Below are 25707 nucleotides of genomic sequence, written 5' to 3'. Positions count from 1 at the left end.
ACGTCTAACTTGAAGTGCTTGTGTATGCAGAGTGGGGAGGTTATAACACTGCAGGCAGCCATCTCATGACTAAAACTTCTTGTATTCTGCCCCATCGATAAATCTCCTATCCAACTGGGAGAAATAGACTTAGAAATGTGCTTTATGCAAACATCGGGGAAGATTTTTCTAAGAATTCTGGTTGGATCTACAGTGAGAGAGTGCCCCCTGGTGGACACTATTTGAAAATGTTCTCAAAAAAAAAAAAAAAACATTTTGTAGTTTTGTTTTACAGAGTGGGATAACCTTGATGGAATTTTTAGACCAGATCTAGATAATCTGGTCTAATTTCATTAGGAAAGGAAACAATCCATAAATACTGGATAAGAGGAGTTCTTGGGACACGGATTAGAACGAACACAGTGCGTGATATCATCAGACAAGTGTTTTAAGAGCTGATTCCATAGAAGAACCAGAGGAGCCTTGGTGGCTTGCAGGTCTCACAGTGGAATGTCCCTGAACAGCCCAGGGTGGCACCTATTCTATCTGCACTGACAGAGCACAGCCAGAAGCGCATGTGCAGTACCGACGTGAGGGCCAGTGTTGGAGACTCAGAGGTGCATGGTGCTAGAAGTTTGCCAGGGCGGAGGTGGGGGAAGGGAGGGGAAGGCAGCAGAGGAGGCAAAAAGGAAACGACACAAGACTCACAGACAAGGTGCCACGGGCTGATGGGTTAAATATCTCTTTTGTCATCTTGAGAGTATAACCAAAACCTGTAAAGACTCTCAACGTACCAATCAGCCCAGGGCTCGGGTTAAAAACAGAGCCGCGCACACAGAGAGAGCTCAAAAGTTGCTCTTCATGACACTTTACTGCTCGGCCAGGGATTATTCGTGTTAAAGAGCTGTGTCTCCAGCACCCACCAACGAGCGGTTCTTAAAGCAGTTGGTAATTTCTCGAGTAATGACTGGGTGGTTTTCTTCAAGAATACCAACGTCGTGTCTATATGGAAAGGGACTTATCGTAAGGAATGAAAAGAAAACAAGACATAAAAGCCACTCGATGCACAGTGGCTCCAAGCCAGCCTTGCCGCGTCATAGAGCATTAGGGGTTTTCCCCTCACCTGAAAAGCTGTCTTTGTCCAAAGCCATGAGGTTCCGGGCTTGATAAATGTAGCAGCGTAGGTGGTAGATGTAGACTCCTGAAGAGAAGGTGATGAGAAACAGGACACTGCTAAGATTTTTCTCAACTCTTCTGAGGTGACACATGTTGCAGACACAAGGGTCGATCGATCCACTTCCCCATAGCAGAGAGCACACATGTTCCCGACCCAGTGGTTTCTCATAAAAGGACACTCACGCAGTCCTCTCACCCACGGCTTTGCTTCTCCTATTTCAGTTGCTCGTCGCCAATTTTAGGTCACCAACATTAAGTGGGACAGTCCACAAATACATCACGCGCAATTCCATACTGCAAGCCCTACGGTGTGATCGGGCTCAAAGCACCCAGCTGCGCCTCACTTGGGATGTGGATGGTGCCTTTGTCCAGCGGATCCACGCTGTATACGCTGCCTGCCTGGTAGTCCCTTAGTAGTTCTTTATCTCAGTTAGCAAACTGAGTGGTGTAAATAGCACTGCAGTGCTTGTGTTAAGTAACTCTTACTTAATCAAGGCCCAAAGTGCAAGCAAGAGTCGTGATGCTGGCCGCTCTATTGTAGTGAGTTTTTAATACTGTCCACATTTATCATTGGTAACATGATTTATCTGTTACTGTGCCTAACTTATAAATTAAGCTTCATCACATGGATGTATGTGTATTGAGTCAATTTAAAAGTAGGGCTGGCAGGGGTGCTACTTTTATTTTATCTGTATAAATGGATTTTACACAGAGAAGAGACAGGCGAGTGTGTAATGGGAGTGTACTTTAAACTACTATATTCCAGGTGTGGTGCTGCACACCTATAATCCCAGCATGCGAGAAATCAAGGCAGCCTGGGTTACACTAGGAACTCTGCCTCCAAAGAGAAAATAAAACCAAATAAAAACTGCCAGAACAATCCCAATGCCAGCGTGGTGATCAGAGGAACGTTAGTCCCACTGTGACCTTCCATTAGTCCCATTGTGACCTTCCTGGGTTCAGTGCACAGCTGTTCATCACAGACTTTCACCCTGGATCTCTAGCAGTCACTGAGCAAGATCTCAGTACTATGTGAGATTCATGTCTGGGACAGTGATCTGCTAAAACTTTCTTTGACTTTTAAAAATGTTCAAACTCCTCTTATTAATGCACACACTGACATATACTATATCACCTGTGTGTACACACATAGACCAACATGCACTCATGCACACACACACATTCACATGTATGTACACACATATGCACACACATGCATACACAGATACGTAGATACACACACACGCACTCATGCACACACACACATACACACACACACAGACACACAATTTGAGGGGTAGCAGAGAATTATGACCAACTGCACGGATTTCAGAACTGTGAATGCCTGAATGTCTGGTACATTTTAAGTCCTAGATAAACATATGCCATTATTAATAACATTCTGAAGGGGTTGGGGATTTAGCTCAGTGATAGAGCACTTGCCTAGCAAGCGCAAGGCCCTGGGTTCGGTCCCCAGCTCTGAAAAAAAGAAAAAAAAAAAAGAAAAAAAATAACATTCTGAAATTCTTGAAGGCTGATACTGAGATCAGATCCTCCTTAAAATTTTAGCCTTTTCCCCATAATTAAGATAATAATTTAGTGTTTTCTAGCCAGAATGAGTGTATTTTAAACAGAAATTAAGACCAGTAATTTGGTCATTTTTCATCCCAAATATGATATAGTTTTTTAAATGCATTTTATGAATCTTCTTCATGAAGAAATTGAAAGTTATCTTCATCTGTGTAGATGTATTATACTATTTGATGGTTTGAAGAGTTTTCTAGAGATAAAAATGACAGGTGCAGAATTCACAGTCATGCTTAAAACTTACTGTCGAAATTACAGGAAACAATGGGTGTGTTTGCTCCAAACACAGTGGTGGCACTGTGCTTCTGCTTGTCTAGGCTTTTCTCATCTCCATCCTCTGTGGTGTCTGCCCCCTAAAGTAGGAGGAAGTCATCATCATCATCATCATCATCATCATCAATATCACCATCATCATCACCATCATCACCACCACCATCATCCTCCTCAGTCATCACCAATCACCAATCACCATCATATCATCATCATCATCATCATCACCATCACCATCATCACCATCACCATCACCACCACCACCATCATCATCATCATCATCATCATCATCATCATCAACCAAGCCATCTGTGCCTACAAAATTACTAGAGCTTCCTGAAGCCAGGGTCCTGGCAGACATACTAGAAAATCGCTGGGAGAAAGAGATGTGTCCCTACTGTTTCTGAGGACTTCTCATGTGGTTGTGGCTTCTTCCTAAGATGGGCGTCATTGGACACTCAGGGCACTGGGATTACAGGAGCTTTGAGGGACTTGGCTGTGCTTTCTACCTAACTCACACACTTCCTTTACATCATTAATTAATCACACTTTAGCTTCTGGTGACTTACAAGGGCACCTTCAAGTTTAAAGATGGCCGCTGCACCATGTGTCTCTGAAGGAGCCATTTTTCTCCTCCAGCGCCTGCGGCGAAAGGTATCTGAACTGCGCTGTTTCCAGTGGAATTTCCAGCCAATTAACGAAGCGTATTCCCAGCCCTCCCGGTCTTCAAGTTCTTCCATGGCCTAAAATAGAAGTACAACGTTTAACGATGAATAATGATCTTCCTCATGTTGGTAAAGTAGACCACTTGGCCAATGGACAAATACACAATCACAGAAATCCACTCTCTGTCAAGTACTGGGTGAGGAGCCAGGGATACGGCAAAGACAGAACAGAGCGGATCTCTGACCTGAGAGAGCTGAGGGACTATAGAAATACAGGGAGGTACCAGGCAACTCCAGGAACCATTTAGACACAGGAGTGAGTGAGAGTGGGTGGGTTCTACCTTAGATTGCTCATTGTTTGGACAGAATTACTACCTGCATTTCATATATGGGTAAAATGATAGCATCCCTGAAGACTTAAATGTCCTGTTTATGCTCACATCTACGATATCAGAAATGACATAATACATCAGACTATATTCTTTCCATGATAGCTAATCACTGAGTCTAATACTTTTAAGTTAAACATGATTTTTACATACATGCTCAGTTTTCAATGTTTTATCCGATTCCTTTAACACGCCTGTGCTCCTGCACAGGACAGAGATTGTCTTCAAGGCTGAGGCATCACTGAACAAAAATATAGTATGGCTTTGCCTCTATGTATTTGACAATTGAATGGTCAAAAATGTATCTAAGTGTCTTACAAGCTAGCCAGATGGAACGAATGGAAGATAATACTACTATGGATTAATCTAGAAATAAGAGCCTCATGTAGGGCTGCTCTTTATTCATGGTCTTTACTTTTTTTCCACTTCAGATAAACATGAAGTACACATTTCATGTGATCTTGTGTCTTCCTTTGTGATAGCCTGGATAGTGATGATGTCATATTTTGTGTGGCCAAGAATGATGCACATTAGAAAATATGAAATCCCAGCAAGCCTCATGGTGGAATTAGGATTCTGACCAGTGGCCCTGTGTTCTTCCAGGGTCATGTCAATGCTCATGTGGAAAGAGAAAGGGAAGCAAGTCTAGAAATGTCTCACCCAATCAGGATGAGACGGTGCAGTGTTTAAGACTCGTTCATTCTACCACACCCTGTCCTGAAAACGTGCTTCTAGGTGAGGAAGGCACTAAGATGATGTCGCTCCATTTTCACTCTGGAAGCTTGTCATGGATAAAATGCAATTTCATAGCTCCTACGAGAGTTGAACCTTTAGAGCAATAGCTAGAGTTTCTGTTTAGAATCCGTTTAACCTGGGTTCAAAGGTCATTTCTGTTACTTCCTGGAGATATGACCTAAGGCTAGTCTAGTCTATTTCATGCCTATGAACTCCATCTCTGGAAAGAGCAACGCTCAGATCTTACAGCGTATGCGTGATGTGTATGTGTGTCAAGTGTTCTGCATGATGTAATGTTTATTATTAATTTCATATTATTACTCCACTTACTTTACTATGCAGTTTAAAGCCGTGTGATGTCCTAATTAAATTAGGGTATGGATGTTTTTATGTCAACTACATACAAGCTAGAGTCATTTGGGAAAAGGGAACCTCGAAATAATGTCTCTACCAGGTTGGTCAACGGGGAAGCCCAGAGGGTATTCTTAATTAATGTTTGATGTGGGAGGGCTCAGCTAACTGTGGCTGGTGCTACCTCTGGACAAGTGGCTCTGGGCTCAAAGAAAGTGGGCTGAGCAAGCCAAAAGAGCAAGTTAGCAAGCAGCATTCCTCCATGGCCTCCGCACCAGCTCCTGCCTCCAGGTTTCTGCCTTGAGTTCCTGCCCTGTTTTCCTTCATGGCGGACTGTGGTCAGGACATGTAAGCTGAAATATTAACCCTTCCTCCCCAGGCTGCTTTTGGTCATAGTTAAAGTCTTGCTCCCAGGGTTCGAATTCTGCATCTTGTTCCAGGTTCTGAGGTAACAGCACCTCTGTCCTATTTTGCCAGCATAATCTCTGGATCTTTTCTTTTTCTTTTTTTAATCCCTTATAGAAGTCTCATCCTCCAGGCTGTCTCAGCATCTCTGGAGGGCTTGTGGGAACACAGAGTACTGCTCTCATCCCCAGAGTTGCTCAGTATGGGCCTAAGTGAGGGATGTCTAACATCCCTAGGTTCATTTCCGGAACCCAGGATCAGGTCCTTGCTTTATAAATGGCTCTGCAGAAACAGCCCTGTAGCTGGAACTCTGCACAGTGTGGCAGGCAGAGCACCGGGTCCAGCTCCCTGCTACCACCCCTCTTACCCGCGCAGTGCTGGAAGCCGTCTGTGTCAAATCTTTCTTGCGCTTTCGGACCAGTCTCCGCCGCCTGTGAGTGTGATACATCTTCTCTGCTGCGACCCAGGATTTGGGCTTATTGTCGGGAGGAATGGTAATTCCGTACTCCCAGCCTGCAACAGAGTTTGAGCGTAGTTACCCAAAAGAGTACAGCTGTGTGATCAGCTCATAGCTTGCTAGGGAAGAACGCAGCTCCTCCCTCTGCTCACAGATGTTCTCTGCTACTGTCATTGTCACAGACAAGGTTGAGCGTGCCTAATCTGAAAATACGAAGTATGTCATGCTGAAATTTTTGGGACCCATAATGACACAAATGTGAAAGTATGCATGTATGTATGTATGTATGTATGTATGTATGTATGTATGTATGCATGTATGTATGCATATGTATGTGTGTGTCCAAATATTCCAATATATGAACATTTCTCAAACCAAAAACCACTTCTTCTGGGTCCCAGCATTTTGGCTAAGAGTTAACCTTTCTGCTCCTTGGGAATTGAACCCAGGACCCTGCACATACCAGGCCAGCACTGTGCCATCAAGCTGTATCCCTAGCCCTTCACTAATGTTTCCTTCTTTCCCGCACATTGGTAAACCCACTTGTGTTCCAACATGACAACCTTTTAAAGGTAAAAGGCACACAACTGTGTGGTTGATACATAGTTATTACTCAGTAACTACCATTATAGATATCATCATCTGGTATGTGCATCCCAACATCCATTTGGATGGTTGTGTGTTAATCCCACTCTGCTCACGTATTATCACATCTGAGAGGAAGTCAATGTTACTTTTCCTTTTGATAGTTCCCAAAGGTAAGTTCATTTGGCCCGACCGTCTGTGAGAGAGGTGAGCACTACTGTGCCTGGAAGCAATGTTGATCACATGATCACAAGTGGGATGACGGGTAAGACATTTTGCCATTCTCCTGAGTTCTAGAACCTCTAAGGTTGATTATCTCAGATTATGGAGTAGTTAGGAGAGAGAAAATCCAAGCCCCAGATCTCACCTATATTCCTACTCTGGATTTCTAGGTACCCCATAGTCCAGCTGGCTGGCCCTAGCATCTCCAGTTTCCACTCCTAACATCTCCTCACCCAGTATGGGTCCATCTGTTTGTTTGAGTCAGGTACTCAATTGAATGGTTATGGATCACACCACATGGCCTAGGTAGAGCTAGGGTCCTTCCTTTCATGGAACCTTTGCTCTAGTTAACCCAGGCCTTTCTGCAGATTCACACTCAGGCAAGTAGATGTACACGTTACCTTTCTCGTCCACTGCTCGATTTATGTCATATGTCCATGCGTCATCTTCCCACTCCCAACCCGGAGGGCAAGTCATCTCATTGGGTGATGCTGCTTTATCTCCATTCTAACAGACAGACAGACAGACAGACAGACAGATGCAAATGAGATCCAAAGGCAAGGAAAGTTTCCTGATACTTAACTAAAGAATCTGCATGTCTATATAGATACATCATCGAGATCCATTTTATTCAGAAAATCTCTTATTTTTACTTGCATACAAATGCTACATTAAAATCGCATGTATCCAGTACCTTCTGTTTTTACTATTAGAGAATAGTATTAAGTTGAACCATGTGAAATTCTTAGTTTTGTAAGCCAAAAATGGTCAAACAGTAGCAGTTTCCTATGGCATCACTTAATACTATTGAACGGCGCCATTTATCTTCACGAGAGTCTATTCAGGAAAAACAAACAAACCAAAACAGAGACCAGATCAAGCGTTAAGATACACGGGTTCAAGTCCAGAAAATGCTCCTGGAGGCTGATCATGTGAGGTTGAGAAAAGTTTCTACTAAACGTTGACTTGGGCTTACATTAAAACTCAAAGAGTTATGATAGCACAGTTCATATGTAAAAGATTTAAAGGTGGCTCACATGGAAAACACCAGCTTCACTTAGGACCAAATGAATGGGAAGGGGAACAATAGCAGGTACTGCTTGTCTATGGATCACAAAGACACTTTAGTGAGACAAGATGGAAACAATGTCCCCTCTGGAGCTGCTGCTACTGGAAGTGTGTAACCACTTCCCTGCAAAGCCCTTTGGCAAGATTATCACCATGGCTTTATGCATTTAGAATCTGACACACAATCCCAAGGATATTTTTCTGGACATAAGCTTTCACTGATTGTGTAAAAATGGTTGTTTAAAGATATTCACCGTCTGGCTCAAAACCATCTGTAATGGGGTTGGATGCCCTCTTCTGGTGTGTCTGAAGACAGTGACAGAGTGACAGTGTACTCACACACGTTAAATAAATAATTAAAAAAAAGATTTTCACCATCATATCTTTTATAAACTCTGAAGATGAACCAAAACAGAAGTCACCCCAAACTACCAAACCCTAAATGTCCACGAGATAAACGAATGAATGACAACAGGGATCTGTAGCCAAGGTCTTAGCTCTGTGTTTATGGTTATCAAAAGATGACCTGGGCTGGGAAGATGGCTCAGTTAATAATTACTTCAGAAGCCCAGCATGCGTATGAAAGAGTGGAATTACACATCTGTAACCCAGCGCTGGGGAGGGGGGTATGAATAAATCCCAGGAGCTTCTTGGCCAGACAGCCCAGGTTGGTCAGTGGGCCCAGGTCGGTCAGTGGGCCCAGGTCGGTCAGTGGGCCCAGGTCGGTCAGTGGGCCCAGATTCACTGAAAAAATCCTGTCTCAGAAAATGGGGGCAGGGAGTAGTGGAGGAAGACATGGTATGTTGACCTTGTCTCTACATGCATATGCACACACATGTATGTGTGGCCCTATCCACATCCACATGAACATGTACACACACAGGTGCTCAAATATATCATTATGTGAAAACGCACCTTGTAGAGATGTGTGCACAACACGCCTCTAGTTAGAAGAGGAAACCACACACACTTGTGCGTGAACAGAAACCAGCGACCGTGGTTGTTCTGTGGAGGGCAGAGTTGGGGGGGGGGAGCTACTTCTCAGTTCCTTAAATGCCATTTGGATTTATTTTTAAAGCTTTTCAAAAATGTGTTTACATTTTTTATTTTTATTCATGGGAAGCCCGTGCATATGAGTGAGTGCGCCCAGAGGTTTCAGGAGGACATCGGATCCCATGCAGTTGCAGTGCAGGTGTTTTCGAGCTCCAGTTTGGGTGCTGGGAACTGAACTCTGGTCCCTTGCAAGAGCATCAGGCACTCTTAGCTGCTGAGCCATCCTTTCGGCTCCATTAAAAAATATTTGCATGTGTTTGTTTGTTTTCCTGTGCATTTCTTTAAAGTGAGCATTTCATTTGTCACGATTTTTTTTTTCTTTTTTTCAGAGCTGGGGACCGAACCCAGGGCATTGCGCTTGCTAGGCAAGCGCTCTACCACTGAGCTAAATCCCCAACCCCTTGTCAAGATTTTAAAAACAACTTAGATAATGAATTTTTACCTGGAAAACATGTACAATGCAAACCTTACCACATAGCATGGTCCAGTCAGAGGCCTAGCTTTGACTGGACTTCAGTAGTGACCATGCACTTGTGCGGCTTCAGTTGTAAATGGGAGACTTTTTGGAACAGGGGCTGTAGCTGAGGAGAGGACGGAGCATGTCCCATGATGCACCGCGCCCGGGCAGAGGCATCCATCTTGAGAGCAAACGACTCACCGCATCGGTATAGGTGTCCTCTGCCTGCTTCCACTCGCCTCCAGGATAGCGAGTCTCATTCTGGTAGACTTCATCAGTGAACTCTGTGTGACCTGCATCAGCCTCAGTCAGGAGGCTGTGGGCGAGAGAGGGCTCCTATTACCGAGGGGGCGGCAAAATGGAACTGGGACCAGCAACCCTAGCTATTTTACACTGTCAGGAGGCTCCTACAGCCTGGAAGGACACCAGTTCCCTTCTTGCTTGAGCCCTTTCATTTTCCCATTCCAAAGTCGACTTTGAACTAAAAGCTTCTGACCTTCATTCGGAGAAGGGGGATGGTGGGGGCAGTGAGACCTAAATTATAGAGGACTTTTCACATTGGCAAGGTTGCTCCCTCCTCATAATTAAAATGGAGCCAGGAAAACCGTGCTGGGAGCCGCTTCCTACAGGGACCAAGAGTGGGTCTTCCACACTTCTACTTTCAGTGTAGGCTTTCCAGCACTTTCTCAGTAAAACCCTTGGCTGGTAGTTCAAAGAGCAAGGAAATACTCCTCTATGGCCTCTCTCTTTAAAAAAACTCGGAGGCAGACTCGAGGCTGTGTGGAAATGTGTGCCCATGGACTGCTCGCTCTACACGACATAAACTGATGGTTTCTAAGCACACAGCCAAGCCGGCTCACTTCAGACTCCAGGCCCTCCTGGGCCCCTGAGTTCTCTATACTGCCTCTCCTCCGCCTTGCCAGCTTTTGTCTGGATTTCAAACACCCACAGTTGGAGCACAGAGGCTCCAACCATGTCTTAAGTTTTCTGCCAGGGACCCTCAAATGAGGGTTCCTTTTTCCTTTACTTCCCACCCTCCCTGAAATCAAACACTGGAGGGGTATCAAAGGGGCAAACGGCCCTGACCATTTGTATAAATTGAAATCATCCATCACTCCTCTGTACCCCAAAGGAGACTAAACGCTTTGGCGGCTGTCTCTGGCATCCCGGCCTTGTGTTTTTCCAGTCACAATTCTCTCTACCTTTCCCCTGTCCTCAGCTCCTTTTCTTCTGTCCAATCCAGCACTCCCCCGCTCCCTGCCCTGTCCCCCCACTCCACCCCCAACCCCACGTGCGTGCAGGCATGTACACACACACACACACACACACACACACCAATCCCCATAATTCCAAACAAGCAAACAGTCTTACACCAGCAGCAAGTGTGGGCACTGGGTCAGGCAGAAGAGCATGCATATTTCCCTCCTACTTTAAGGTCCACACAGTGACTCCAAAGACCAAGCTATCTGTAATCAGAGACCTTACCATACAGGTCCCCGAGTGTGCCATACAAGGTGGCCAGAAGAGGGAGCTCTGGGACGAATGCTGTCAGCAACAGTTTTATTTATTTACTGATTGTTGAGACTTATTAGGCAGAGGGTGAATCCCTGATCCTCTGAGTGCTGGGAATCCAGGTGTAGGGTGGATGACTCAGGACTAGAGCTCAAACCTAGGGCTTTACACGTTCCCAGGAAGCATTCAACCTGCTGAACTCTGTCCCCAACCCTACTGGCAATATTTAGAAATCTGGGATCCCCCAGACCTCAGGAGAAGCATTTAGTTTTCTATTCCTCTACTTTTTTATTTTTATTTTTTTAATTTTTGAGAGTATTGAGACTCAAACCCAGGACCTCGACCACGCGAGGCAAGCAATGGACCAAGGAGATATAATATCTCCAGTATACATTTCTTTTCTTTTTAATAACAACTTTTGAGATATAATTCACACACCACATAATTCACCTCTTTGACATGCACTCCCTACTGTTTCTTAAAGGTGGGCAAGCACGGCAGACTGTTGGTTCGTGAGCCCTGTCATTTGTGGGACTCTGCCTTTGGACAAATGCTCAATCTCTCTAGGTCTCAGTTTCCTTGCTGGAATTAGTTCTTTATGAGTTTATTGTGTCTCTGCGCATCTTGCCCACTGAGCATCGGTGGTCTTTGTGAGGAGTTAGCTTCTCCACAATGCTGTATGGGGAATGGTCACGAAAGGTAGACGTAGTGTCTTTGCCTAGATCAGGGGACAGGGACAGCGTGTTACCATGCTCATTACAAAGGAACTGGGATCTGACATCCAGGCTTCCCCTCCTCAACACTAGCCCACTTCAGGTACAAATGTCATCTGGCCCTCTTCAAGTCACTCAGTGGGAGGAGCACAGTGAGCCTGAAAACAATGGTGATATCCACTCTCCTTGTGGGCAATTAAAGTCCTTTGCCCCTGAACCAGGGGTCATGTGTCCTTTTGCCATGCTCCAGGAAATGGTGGCCAATGCAGATAGCCTTCATGTTTTTTTTCCTTCAAGACATAGTTTCTCTGTATAGTCCTGGCTGTCCTGGAACTCATTCTGTAGACCAGGCTGGCTTTGAACTCAGAGATCTGCTGACCTCTGCCTCCCAAGTGCTTGGATTAAGGGCATGAGCCACCATTGCCCAGCTGCCTATCTGGGAGGACTGTAGTTAAGGATGAATTAGATGCTATTCAGCACACTGCCTAGTAGTCCCAAGAAATTCCTTCTCCCAAAAGTCTGGCATTTAGATGAGCCAACATTACTTCAGGGACTTGAGAAAATAGTCCCTGTTTGCTAAAACGACGTACTGTCCTCTGACAAAAGGGTCCCACTGCTCATCTATTAACACATGCAGCAGATGAATTTAAAAATGAGAGTAGGAGATGATGCTTCTAGGTATGCTAAAGGAGGTTTATTGTCAATGTGAGGGAGGGCATAGATAGAAGCTCCTGAATGATCCAGACCGAACCAGGCTGGGAGAGAGAAGAAGAAAGAGAGAAGGGGAGGGGGCTAAGAGAGGAGCCTTGGGCCAAGTAGCCAAGCCACCAAGGGGCAAAAAGACCAGCGTGGACAAAATGGTTGGATTATGTAGGAATCACAGAAGCTGGGGGAAGGGAAGCCCAGCACTGGGCTGGGGAGTAGGAACAGGGTATGGCAGCCAGGATGTCTCTGTAACAGGTAGAAGCTGAGAACCTAGCAGCCAGAATTGATATGTTAAATGGGCATCTCAGTGAGCTATTTGGGGTTTGAGATCTAACACAGAGCATGTTTGTTGTCAGGCTGTATCTGGATCTAGGTGTGGGACAAGGATGCACTGAGGATTGAATCTACAACCTTGTTCGTGAGAGGCAAGTAGTCCACCACGGAGTTATACATACACTCATTTCCCTGACTGATTTTTACTCTGTATTTTAAGACTGGGTCCTGCTGAGTTGCTGAGCTTGGCTTAGTCTGCCCTCCAGGCATTCTTCCAAAGAGCAGTGCTACTTTAGGCCCCAGGCAGCTGGGGTTTACAGACCCGCACCCTACATTTCCTTAGGTGCCTCTTCTTGACTTTTGGGACTGATGGTATCTTCCAACCTCCTGGGAGTGTCTATGGACTTAGTCCTATCTGTGGGTAAAGTTATGTAAATAAGAGTGATGATGGAGGGGCTGGGGAGACCGTGCAGTGGGTGAAACCTCCAGCCAGCACTCAGGCCTGACAGCCTGAGCTGGATCCTAAGAACCCACAAAAATGCTGGATGTGGTGGAGCACAATAATCCCAGCATCCCTACGGGAGCGAGAAGGCAGAGATAGGAGAATCACCCAGAATCCATGCACCGTCTAACCTGGACACAGGAACAAAACCAGCAGAAAAGAAAGACCCTGGCTCAACAAAGTGTAAGGTGAGAACTGACTCTTATAAGATGTCTTCTGATGTTCACATGTGTGTTATAGCATGCACACACACACGTGTTTGCACACACATGCACAGACACACACACATGCACAGACACACATACATGCAGACACAAATGTGTGCTATGGTATACAGGTACCTACACAAACACACACATGCACAGACACAGACACACACATGTATAGACACACATACAGACATACAAACAGGTTCAGACACACACACATGCACAGACATACATGTGTGCTATGGTATGCAGGTACCTACACAAACATGCACACATGCACAGACACGCACATATATAGACACATGTACAGACACACACACATGTACTCATACATGTACAGACACACACACACACACACACACACACACACACACACACCTAGACAAAACATGTGACGTAGAAATTCAAACACTCACCTTCGTTCAGGGTCAACTACCCAGTCTCCTTCCCATTCCCAGCCTTTGGGAGGTAAAAAGAATTCTCTTTTGAGTTTTATTTTTCCTGTGACATCAGAGAATTTATGGCGTCCCACCAGTCCAGAGGTGCCCCACTTCCCAAACACGAGGGCTTGGTTTTCATACTGTTAGAAACAGACAGAGGTGGAGAATCACTATCAGAGATAGAGAAAGCAAGACAGCCATGAAGTCCAGGTCTATCCAGGACTGAGGCCAGATGATCACAGAAAGGAAAAAAAAAGCTATAGGCATCTAAAAATATGGACCTAAACTCAGGGCCTGCCAGTGGTTAGGCGACTTTGGGTGAGTCACTCATCTTCCTAAGATTCAGTGTGCTTTTCTGTAAACACGTTTCTTACACTTATTCTAGAATTTGTGTGCAAATGGTTGAGTGTGTTCTGCAAACATCTTGTGAGTTCCTTCCATTATTTGAGTGACAGTGAGCAGGAGGATGTCATCGGAATATCCACAACCATCCTCGTGTATGTGCATTTCATAAAGTTTACTTGTAAGTTCACTGCTTAGATCTGGGCACATTTCTCCATGGACAGAATTAATTGGTGGTGTTGCTACCCCAGGCAGTACGGGGCCTTACAGGCTCTGAGTCTCTTCTGGACTGTGGCAGGTAGAACAAGAACTTTCTGGAAAGCGATGGATGACTCTGGGTTGCAGAGTGTTCATTTCTAAGTCAAAAAAACTGGTTGCAATTATCTGTGTGTGCAAGCCCTGACAACTTTTGGTAGTGGGTTCTTTTCTTTGACCATGTAGGTCCCAGGGATTGATCAGGGTAATCAGCCTCAGCTATAAGCACCTGTAACCACTGAGCTGTCTCGCCAACCCTGGCCGTTCCCTTCTGACGTAGAATTTATAAATTCAGGATGGCCTGCTGATCTTCATGTTCTCAATCCTGGAAAGAAGAGAGACTTCCCAGGGTGGTGGGTGTCCTGTTTGGTTTCAAACTCATTTGTCTATTATCTGATGTTGACCCTACAAAGGAAATGAGTTGCCCAAGGCACAGGTAAGATCTGCGTAAAAGGGAGGCAGGAAATGTATGTGCCTGATGCATCAGAGCACGAGCTTGTATAGTCTCAGGAGCGGGTTTGAGCCCAGAAGGGAGCTATTCCTAAATTGTTTTCTCAAGGATCCATGAAACTAGGACGTGCATGGCAAGAGTACAGAATAGAGGAACAGGGTTTTCTTGTCCATTCTGCTTGGAGGCCAGCATGACTCTAATAAAATCCAAGCACAGGTCTCAGCATGGGCAACAGGTCTACACAAAGAGTGGAGGTGGTGACCTTCAGTGGCTTTGGGGGTGTCATCTTGAGATAGCTACACTAGAACAGGATAAGAGGAGGTGTTCATGGACAGGCACATGTGAAGTACCCCCAAAGACACCCAGAAACGTGTACATGCATGTACGTGCCTCCTATTTAGTGTGTCTTATGTTGGCACTGGTACGAACAATTGATACTGTTTCTGGTGCCATAAGCTGGAAAAGAATCCACCTTCAAGGCCACCAGCTGGTGTTTGGTCACCTCTCGGAATTATCACACAAAGGGGACAGCCACTCTGAAGTGTTCTACTGTTGATAACCCTCAGGCAGGGGGGTGAGGGAGGTGTGGGTGGGGATGGGTATGTGTGCCTCTTCTCATCTGCTAGACTAGGAGGTATCTCAGGCGGTAGCGATGACCGCTCTAGGTAGGTAAAAAGAGAAAAGACAGGTCTGTCACCAAAGGTGGTACCATTTCAGCAAAGACGGTGAATGTGCCTTCAGCGAAGCTATTGAACTTCTTTTCCACAGCGCTTAAGCCCAGCCAGATGTTCACTCGCAATTCCACAGGCACTTTGGGCCCATTGTTCTTTTCTTGTGGATACTGTGGATGAACAATAAGATCTTAGGTGACATGGGACAGACACCACACAAACTGTGATGTAAGCTAAAGCCCAAAGCATGCACAACCTCTACCCTTTGCTCCACCTGAGCTTGTATTTGCTCTGGGTAAAACTGATCAGTGACCGTCCCACAAAGGCTGAAATGGCAGCTAAAGCAATGAGCTCCTCGCAGCCCTTCAGAGTGCCTGGCCTTTCCCAGCTCTCTGGCTCACGTCTATCCTCAGAAGCATCCTTTTCTTCATTGATAAACTGTCTCTACTTCAGTCATTCAATCAACCAATCGAAGTGTGAACCATAGATTCCGGCCTGTCCCAGAGACCATTTCAGGGGTCTCCAAGAGAAGAAGACTTTATAATAGCATCAGTGTGAGATCTGTCTTCTTTGTTATGTTGACATTTGCACAGATGGGACAGCGGCATCCCACTGCCCCCGGCTGTAGTTAGAGCACTTAATTGTCAAGCACAGGAGATGAAATGCTTCAGTTACACTAAAGAATTCTTTTGACTTAAACAAATAAACAAACAAACTAAAGAACTAAAAAAAAATTATACTGGATTTTTAAAACCCAGTATAGACTACTAGTTTTGTTAAATCCCCATCCTTGGGTGCATGTCTTCTTAATACTTAGTGTGTTAAAAGGAAAAGCTCTCACAGGTCACCTTACACATTAACATGTGACAGTTGTCTTGACAAAAGCTCTGCTATAAATTGACAAGGTGTGTGTGTGTGTGTGTGTGTGTGTGTGTGTGTGTGTGTGTGTGTGTGTGTTTTGAGGAAAAATCTCCTGCATCTGGTGTTTGTTTTTCTATTTTAATTTCTATTGCAACAAATATTGGGGCATGGAAGCCATATAAAAAAGCCCATTTGTAGTCTTAAATATTTTTAATGCTACAAAGAGATGCCCAGACTGGAAAAAAATCTACTGAACCAAAAAACTTCGAAAACTAGATAATGAGAATTAACAAGGTCAATAAATTCATAGTTTCTTAAAAGCGTTTCTCTTCTGTTTATCCACTAGATTCTGAAACCTAATGTTAAACACAGCCCTCTGGTCTCTCTGGTGTCCTGTGAGGCTTTATTTGCTAATAAACTACTGACAGCAACTATAACTGTGGTTCTAAGTCAGACTCATGCTGCAGAACGTTTGAAAGAAGATGACCACTCCAACACTATTTATGACCTCCTGGTTAAAGAACAACATCAACACATTAGAAGCCAGCAGACAGCTCCTTGATTTAGACAGCACACTGCCTTGACTCAGCCTTTTCTCCTTTTCAAAAATTGTTATTTCTTTCTGAAATCTAAGGAGCTCCGATTGGGGTCGGCAGGATAGCATGCCAATGGGAGCTATGCTGGGTTCTCAGATGTGGACCCAGGCCTCTATCAGTTTTCAAGACATTCCCAGAGAAGTTCCTCATGGCAAGGGGGGTGTTCTAGGATGGAGTTATGTGTTCTAAGAAGTTTGCAGAGAATTGAAGAATATCAGATACACACACGACCTAGCCAGAAGTAAAGGAGCCTATGACTCTAAAGTATTCAGAACTAGTATGGCATTGTGGCACATGCCTTTAATTCCAGCCCTTGGGAGGCATAGGCATGTAGATTTCTGTGAGTTCCAGTTCAACCTGACCTACATAATGAGATTACGTCTCCAAAAACAAACACACAACAAAAGCCCCCAATAATTGATGATGGTGGTGATGATGATTATGATGATGATGATGATGATGATGATGATGATGATGATGATAAAAATGTTCAAAACTTCTGCTTAAAGTAACAATTATGGAGACTTTCCTACATTAGAGAGCCTTCTGAGGCTGATAATGGCTGTCAACTTGACAGGATCTGAACCAACTAGAAGTCAAGATGCTAGACATTCCTGTCAGGCATTTTCCGGATCACATTATTTGAAGTGTAAACCTATCTTAAATGTGGCAGCACCTGCTGGTGGCAGCCCACATAAAGGAGACAGAAGGCTTTCTCTTTTTGCCTGCTTGCCTTCACTCTTGCTGCCAAGTTCATCAACTTCGTTGCTGCTACTGCTGCATCATTTCCCTAATACTGGGGAATATTATCAGTGGAAACTGAAGACCAGGGCTCTCTAGGAATCCTCTGAGCCATCAGTGTCAAACTGAAAGTGGTCAGCATCCAGCCTCACAAACTAATAAATTCCTAAGTCCTTGGCCTTTCTGTTTGAGACATTCATTATTGAGCCACCCAGACCATATCATATAAACCAATCAAATAAATCCCCTCTTAATGTGTTTTTATTGTATAGGTCTGTTCTTCTAGAGAACCTTGAACTACAACTGGCTATACCATCCCCCCTCCCCAAACACCAATCAACGTAAGAAGTATATTGCTTATATGAGACATTAAGAGTAGAAAGTTCATGACAGAAAGCAAATGACAATGTCATGTTACTATTAATGTCAGAGACATCTAGAAAGGTGTCTGTGGTTCAATGCCAACCACCCTCACATCACTTTAAAAATTACAGTCCCGGAAGAAGAGGCTGGAACAGGTTAGAATTGGTCTTACACATCTTAGCTAGACAACAGGCAGACTGTGACAAAGCAACCCCTCCTTCAGAAGAGAACTTTGCATGCCTTTCCCATTACAGAATGAAGACATACTGTAGGATGATGTCATCACGGAGGTGAAGGCAGGTACAAGATAGAGCGAGGCCTGTCATTGGATGAGAAGGAAGGATGGGCGGGAGTCATTGGATGAGAAGGAAGGATGGGCGGGAGAAAAGTTTTAGAAAGAGGAGGAGACTGGAGCGAGGGGAGGAGAAGCAATGGAGAGAACATAGAGGCAGATGTTAAGATTCCTCTCTGCAGGGGTTGGGGATTTGGCTCAGTGGTAGAGCGCTTGCCTCAGCAAGCGCGAGGCCCTGAGTTGGGTCCCCAGCTCCAAAAAAAAAAAAAAAAAAAAAAAAAAGATTCCTCTCTGCACATTTACGGATTGTTATGACAATTCTTGAGGGATTGATGTATACAGGGCTTTGTATGCTTAGGTGGCCAATTATATCTTACCAATTGGATCAGAGGTTATTGTGCTGTGTGTTCTTTCATGTAGCGATTTAAGTTCAAGAGAGTATGTGGTGGCTAAAGACACTAGGCCACCATGGAATTGGGATATGTGTTTCTGGCATGGTGGTAACCTGCCTTGGGAACTAGATGGTTAGAGAGATTGTTGCCAGGCTCAGAAAGTAGCCATCGGCACTGTGATATGGGATAGAGCAAAGCGGGTGAGAGGCTTTGCTGACTGAGATGAAGATGTCTAACAGATATCTTGAGGCACTACGGTGCCACATCTGGTGGGGGGTAAAAGACAGCATTCATTATAATTTCACAGCAACAACACACCTTCAGAAGGATGGTTTGGGTTTTCCCACAGTATTTTCCGGAGGCGTTCCCACCACTGGTGGAGTATAAGACTTGGTGGGCAGGAATCCGTGCATAAGCCAGTCTTTTCTCCCCGCGGATCATCCAGATGATGATGTCGGGCATACTGTTCTGAGGCTGCGCAGTGGGGCAGATGGGAAGGAAGGCAAACACCGTGAGTCTGTGTGAGGAGAGACCGAAGAAATAGCACCTGCCTAGACACGAGGGGCTGTGGTCAAGACCATGTCCTGAAGTCGGGAGGCACTCATCTTCTATGGCAACACTGTGATTACAGGGAGCTAAGAAATGGGTTGTGGGTGGTGAGGGGAGCGGGAGGGGAGGCACGGGAGAGCAAGTGAAGAGGTGTAATCCACTCTGATCGGAAAGGTATTTTAGGAAATACCCTCTGCCTCTCAAGCATCACTCAGAGAAAGTCATCAGAAAAGCTTTATTCCGAAAGCTCTAACAGCCATCCACTGCTATGGTGGGTGTGTTTGGATGTGCCCCTCGAGGCTATTTGTCTGAAGCTTTATTTGTGTCATGATTACAGGAGTGGATTAGTTATAGGAACAGGCATTGTGTGAGAGCAGGCCCAGTTCCAGCCGATTGCGCTCTCTCTCTCTCCCCCTCTCCCTCCCTCCCTCTTTCCGTGTATGTGTGTGTATGTGTATGTGTGTCCTTCTGTCTCTCTGTCTGTCTCTCTGTCTCTGTCTCTGTCTGCCTCTCTCTCTCTCTCTCTCTCTCTCTCTCTCTCTCTCTCTCTCTCTCTCTCTCAGTAAGAAAGAAATCTCTGCTCCTTCTAACTTCTGCAGCCTGTGCTATTCTGTTACAGCAGCACAAAAGGAGCTAAGACACTACCCCTAGATACTCAAAGGGCAGGAGGCATCTGTTTACTCGTGTTCTTTCAGCCGTGGAGGTGAGGGGCATCCCATCGACACTTATCGAGCACCTACTGTATACCCCACACTGTTCAGTCCTTCCTTATGATCACCATCATCTTTAAATCTTCCCACCACAGCTCTATGACCTAAGTACCGTGTTTTTCTCCATTCCACTGGTAGGGAAAATTGGCTTAGGTGAGTTGAAGAGCTTGCCTAAGGTCACACGTGATTTAATATTTAAATCCAGGCTCTTCCAATCCACCCTACAGTGGCATTTTAATTCTCTGTGTTGTGTTCTACTATTCCATCACTCAAAAATACTCCGTGACAGCGGTGTGGACATGATGCTTCTCCTGCAGGTTCCTCTGGAACCCAACTCAAAATTCGGGTGTCTTTCTCCGCTGTCCTCAGTAGCCTCCTCAGCCCACTAAGTCCTTGGTTTTTATTATTGATCAGATCCAATCACAGTGGCAGATATTGTCCCAGATGCCCCACCCACCACCTGCCCCACCCTTCCTGTCATGCGCAGAATCCTCCTGGAAACAGATGACGGCGTAATCCCAAGGTCTACCTCTTCAGTAAGTTGCATTAATTTATCAAGCCACTCCTCGATCTCCAGCAAGGTGGATTTCACATCCGTGGCTTCAGATCTCATCCTCAGAGCTGCCTCGTGTATCTGCGAGAGAAACCTCAGCCGCAACTTTCGGATCTGAGTATCCAGAACTGTGACGTTGGCTTTTCCTTCAGTGACAGGCAAGGTGTATCTATGAGAAAAGGAGCGAGAAGAAAAACCTAAGAGCGACACTCTAGGTCTCAAAACTAAGTTCGCTTGGTTTGCCCGCGTGTTTAATGAATGTCTGCACGCCATTTCGTGTAGATTGAAATGCCAGCAATCTCCTGATCCTACAGGGCGCTTGATTTAAACTGTAGTTGAGGACGGCTCTGTGGCTTTGGCGGAACAGAAAGGGGAACAAAAATTTGAAAGCAGCAAGGTCTAAATATTCCCACCGCCATCATCTTCATCACTGTTGTCCTCTCAGAAGGTTCTTAGAGAGCTCCAGAGGGTCGGAAGGACCACTTGTCAAGGACATTTTCCAGCCAAGTTAAGACTCCCCAAGAAAAGCAGGAACGAACGAGATTAGCCCCCTGCCAGCTGTGTTTTCCCCTCACTGTGCAGTAGGTGAGGTCACAGGGCAAGACAGTCACCTGTACTAGAAAATTCGACTCATTGTCCCCACTTAGAATTTACCATCATTTGCATGCACATACCGAACTCCTTATATGAAGGGTATCCTAGCACAGTCCCCCTCAACCATTGAATTTCCGGCTACATAACATTTAGAAAGATGACAGCTTGCTTCTTTGAAGACAGATTGTGTTCTCAAGCCTGTGCCTTCTTCAGCAAATCCCACAGTTCACAGGCGTTTTCCGAGTGAAAGCTGTAACTGCATGTCTTTGTTTGATTTTATTAACGACTGCAGCAGCATGTGAATAAAGGGTTAAGATCCTGCGTTCGTTCATCATGTAAGGCAAACATTCACGGGGATGCTGTTGAGCTGGGAAGTCACATTTGAGCCCTTCGAAAGCGAGAGGCTGACCGTGAGAGGAACACAAGGGCTCATGGGTAAATCGTTCTCAGTGTCACTGGGGCCTCCCTGCTTCCATCTGTAATTAAGAGGTAGTTCCTTAGAATCCTTAAGTCTCTCCTGTGAGGTTTGAGTGCCCACAAAGCCAGTGGCACTTAGATTTTTAGCTGTTCGCCAATGACCTGACAGAACCACTAGGAGGCGCAAGAGGACGGGGTGACTAAGGGCCTTACCCTAGAGGGGGACGCGTCTGCTTCCTCTGAGTGAGCGTAGTGCTGCCTGCTCTTTTCTTTTTGACCTTCCCTGTCCACAGCTTTATTAGGCAATTTTTAAAATGAGGTTGGGATGAGTCACTTTCCCTTCTGATTTCTAAATGCCAAGAGATCTGAGTTACTCCTTCAAGTCACAGCTATGAAATGTCCTCTGGCTAAGCCTGTGTACTGGCTTTGTCTAACCTGGCTTGGAGTGTGTGTGTGTGTGTGTGTGTGTGTGTGTGTGTGTGTGTGTGTGTGTGTGTGTGTGTGTGTGTGTGTTTTGTTGCTGTTATTGTTGTTGTTTTTGTTTTGTTGTTTCTTGTCTATTCCGTAGCATATAAGGAATTTGCATGTCATTCTTGTTTAGGGGCCGTTCTAACTATTGCCGTTCTAACTATCACTGTTGCTCCTGTTTTAGTGTTAAGTGTTGAAGTGCTGCTGAAGGAGTGCAGGGTGCTTGAAAACCTTAGTAACACAACAACAACAACAACAGCAACAGTAGCAACAACAACAAAGCAAGCACTGTTTCCACAGACATGAACTAGGAACATTGTTCTGAGTGGTAAGCCATGTTCCTATCTCGCTATGGAAGTCAGGAGTCCCTCTTCCGGAGGGTAGTTCTAGCAATTACTCCTCCTCCTCCTCCAATCCCTACCCTTTTCCTCAGGCTGCTGGGCCAGCTTCCCCAAGTCCAGCCTGAGCCTCCCTGGGCTACTTTAGACTTGGCACCAGAGAATGGAGGTTTTCCAGGTGATTCAGAAACTTCTCCTGGGGTGGGGTGGGGACTTTCAAGGAGCCCAAAACAATGCTCAAATGCATTTCTTTTTTCAGAGAACTACTCGACAGATTCAAGAAGCACGTACAGTCTTAGAAGCCAGGGATAAGTGCATGCTGGGGTGTGGGGACAGGAATACTGTACCTGGTGTCTTCTATAACTTCGTCTATCAGCTTCAGCCACAGCTCTGCCAACTGGTTTGTGGGAATTTTACCTTGGATCCCTGATTTTACAGCCTCGATGTTTGATTGCTGAAGAATTAAGAAAGAGGAGAGAGAGCTGATAACTCCGCCATTATTACCAAGAAAGCGTTATTTCCAGTGAAGGGTAGAGAGTGGTTATAGGGGTAGGGACATAAAAAGGTTTAGTTACAGAAAGCCAGAGGGCTTTGTTTCTCACTCGGTAATATTTACCATAGCTTTGCTATTTACTTTTATTTAAAATGCAACCGACACTGGTAAGTTTAAGCAATAGAGAAAAGCTCGTCCTGTATTTTGACCTTTGAAACCATGTAAATATTTTATGTACTCGAAAAATAAACAGAAAGAAACCATCAGGAATGGGTGAGAGAACCCTAAAAAGAATACACGTGGAAACAGTATGGACTCAGTTATGTTTCAGATGGACAGTTGAACTAACCCACACAACCTATGAAAGTAGCATTTTGACTATCTATCCTTAGTGACAAACCAAAGACAATCCAACTGAATCAAACTCAAATCAGTAGGCTTGTTGTTCACAGTGGCTGATGTACGGCGTTCAAGTTTGAACAACTGAATAATTACAGTTAGGATGGCGGAAGCTGCAGTCTCACTGTAGGAAAGATAGACTAAGTCCCTAATGGTAGATTAAAACTGGAGGCACCATTCTGGCCTTCAGAATTTCAACAGATATAGAAATAAGTGTGCACATCTCCCTGTGTGTACATACATGTACATACATTAAGTGTGGCCATGGACTTCTTGGCTGGCAAGGCCTATAAGTGACAATATGGCAGTAGCCGTGAGGTACCCAGATTTTGCTTTTCAAATGTTATCTCCTATTAAAACAACCACAGCGGGGCTGGGGATTTAGCTCAGCGGTAGAGCGCTTACCTAGGAAGCACAAGGCCCTGGGTTCGGTCCCCAGCTCCGAAAAAAAAAAAAAAAAAACAACAACCACAGCATCCTAGAGAGATGGTTATTTCAGGGCTAGAGTGGAGAAAGCCAAGCTAAGCCCAGGACACACCGATGTGCTAGTGTTGAGTATCTGCCAACAGAGAGAGAGGGAGTGCCCTCTATGCTAGCCAAAGTCCTGGTTGTGGAAAGCCACTCTCTTTGTCAAGACGAGCCTGAGCTCAGACAACTTGGTCAGTGGAGAGAGATGATAAGAAGAACCAGGGCAAAAAACCTTGAAGAATGCCCTCAACATAATTAGAAGTTTGGCCAATTCTCCACCAACTCCCTTGAGGAAGGGGATTAAAAAACTAATAAAAAATATTGTATTTTGGGTTGGAGAGATGGCTCAGTGGTTAAGAGCACTAATTGCTCTTCCAGAGGTCCTGAGTTCAATACCCAGCAACCACATGGTGGCTCGCAACCATTTGTAATGGGATCCAATGCCTTCTGGTGTGTCTGAAGACAGCGGTAGGGTAGTCATATACATTAAATAAATAAATCTGAAACAATTGCATTTCAATTTCAACTTTATTTATTTTTACAAATATTAATTTTAAAATATTATAAATTAAAATGTATAAATATTAATCTAAAATTTTCATTTTTATTTTATGTGCATGGGTGTTTTGCCTACAGGTATGTCTGTGCACCACACATATGCCTGGTGCTTTTGGAGGCCAAAAAAAGGGCAACAGATCGCTTGGAATGGGAGCTCCAGGCAGTTGTGAGCTGCCCTGTGAGTTCTAGGAACAGAACCCAGGTCCTCTGGGAGAGCAGCAAGTACTCTGAGTCACAGAGCTGTCTATCCATCCCCCTCGATCTCATTTTCACTAAGTGGGAAATCACACTGAAGTTCAATTATCCTTCTTTATCGGTCCCCCACCCCTGACACGTGGAGGCATTTTATTTATAAGTATGTTTGCTTCACCATGGCCTGTGATGCTCCCTGGAATTGTCAGCAAAATGAAACCAAGTGACGGGTTTGAGCTGCATGTTCAGTCTGGGGTGATTGCTCCACACTCGTGATCACTGGCTGCCTGTGAGGTCCAGGACCATCTTCCCAGCTCTGTAGTCCCCAATGATTTCAAACTCCCCAATGTAACCACGTTCCCTCACCACAGACTATGACTTTGGAATCCAATAAGGACCTGGCACATGCCTTGTTGCTACTCTCGAGGGCATCAGCCAGGACATTGACATGCGCCATTTTGGTGGTGTAGAAAGATGGTAGAGATATATATGTCTTTGATATAAAGCTGCCTGTATATCAAAATCAATGTTTTTATTTTGCTATAGAGTTTTTCATCAGGTATTTTTTCATATATCTTGATCTAGCATCTATAAACATAATATTAATATAAACCGAAATTATTTTGTTATTAACTTATTTTAGTCACATATTAATGGGATTGATGTGATATTTCCCCACATATGAGATGGACTGATTATGTCCAAATGCCCCCTTCCCCCCCCACGCTCTAAATTAATATTAATGCTGGATGGATTCTATCCATACCCAATGGAAGTAACTTAGTATCTTAAATGAAGTAGAAATGTCTCGAATGTGGCACCTTCCTCTTCACTACTATAACCTACCAAGATCAAGATGACGATCATATGTCTGTTCTTAAGCAGCTCTACCCGAGGGATCCCCTCAACCTCCCCCAGGCTTCAGAGAAGGAGTGTTTCCCCAGTCTAAAGCAAGAGTAGAGACTGGGAAGCCCAGATCTTCCCACAGCAGAAATTATCTCTATAATAAGAGCAAAATGGTACAAGTTGCATGGGGCTATGGGTTTACGTGCAAACCATACTGACACCATGGGTTCCCTTTCTTCTGCCCTCCAGCCCTTTTCATCCTCCTGTCTTTCTCAATAAGAAAGCCTGAATCCTGGCTTGTGTGCTCACGCAAATCTAAGGCTAGCTAGCTTCCTTGTGGTGGGTTTGGCTGTACGACTGGTGACAGGAAAGCGGGCAGAGATCTGGGTATGACTTCTGGGTTTT

The 25707-nt window shown here is 44.9% G+C and overlaps 1 protein-coding gene across 1 annotated transcript in view; it reads right to left on the bottom strand.

Moving 5' to 3' along the window:
- Myof (myoferlin) overlaps window positions 1–25707 on the bottom strand; it is a 151727-nt gene that overhangs the window by 39293 nt on the left and 86727 nt on the right. The window contains exons 22-32 of the mRNA XM_032891850.1: window positions 22694–22800; window positions 20506–20698; window positions 19036–19191; window positions 15511–15642; window positions 13730–13893; window positions 9601–9715; window positions 7223–7328; window positions 5925–6070; window positions 3582–3755; window positions 2987–3095; window positions 1103–1180 (exon numbers count right to left, since the gene is read on the bottom strand). Coding sequence (XP_032747741.1) covers window positions 1103–1180; window positions 2987–3095; window positions 3582–3755; window positions 5925–6070; window positions 7223–7328; window positions 9601–9715; window positions 13730–13893; window positions 15511–15642; window positions 19036–19191; window positions 20506–20698; window positions 22694–22800 — 1480 coding nt within the window. The remainder of the gene's footprint in view (window positions 1–1102; window positions 1181–2986; window positions 3096–3581; window positions 3756–5924; window positions 6071–7222; window positions 7329–9600; window positions 9716–13729; window positions 13894–15510; window positions 15643–19035; window positions 19192–20505; window positions 20699–22693; window positions 22801–25707) is intronic.

The sequence above is a fragment of the Rattus rattus genome, chromosome 2 (genome assembly GCF_011064425.1).
Source record: "Rattus rattus isolate New Zealand chromosome 2, Rrattus_CSIRO_v1, whole genome shotgun sequence".
Lineage (NCBI taxonomy): Eukaryota > Metazoa > Chordata > Mammalia > Rodentia > Muridae > Rattus > Rattus rattus.
Note: the sequence above shows the minus strand (reverse complement) of the source record. Positions and strands in the feature narration are given on the sequence as shown.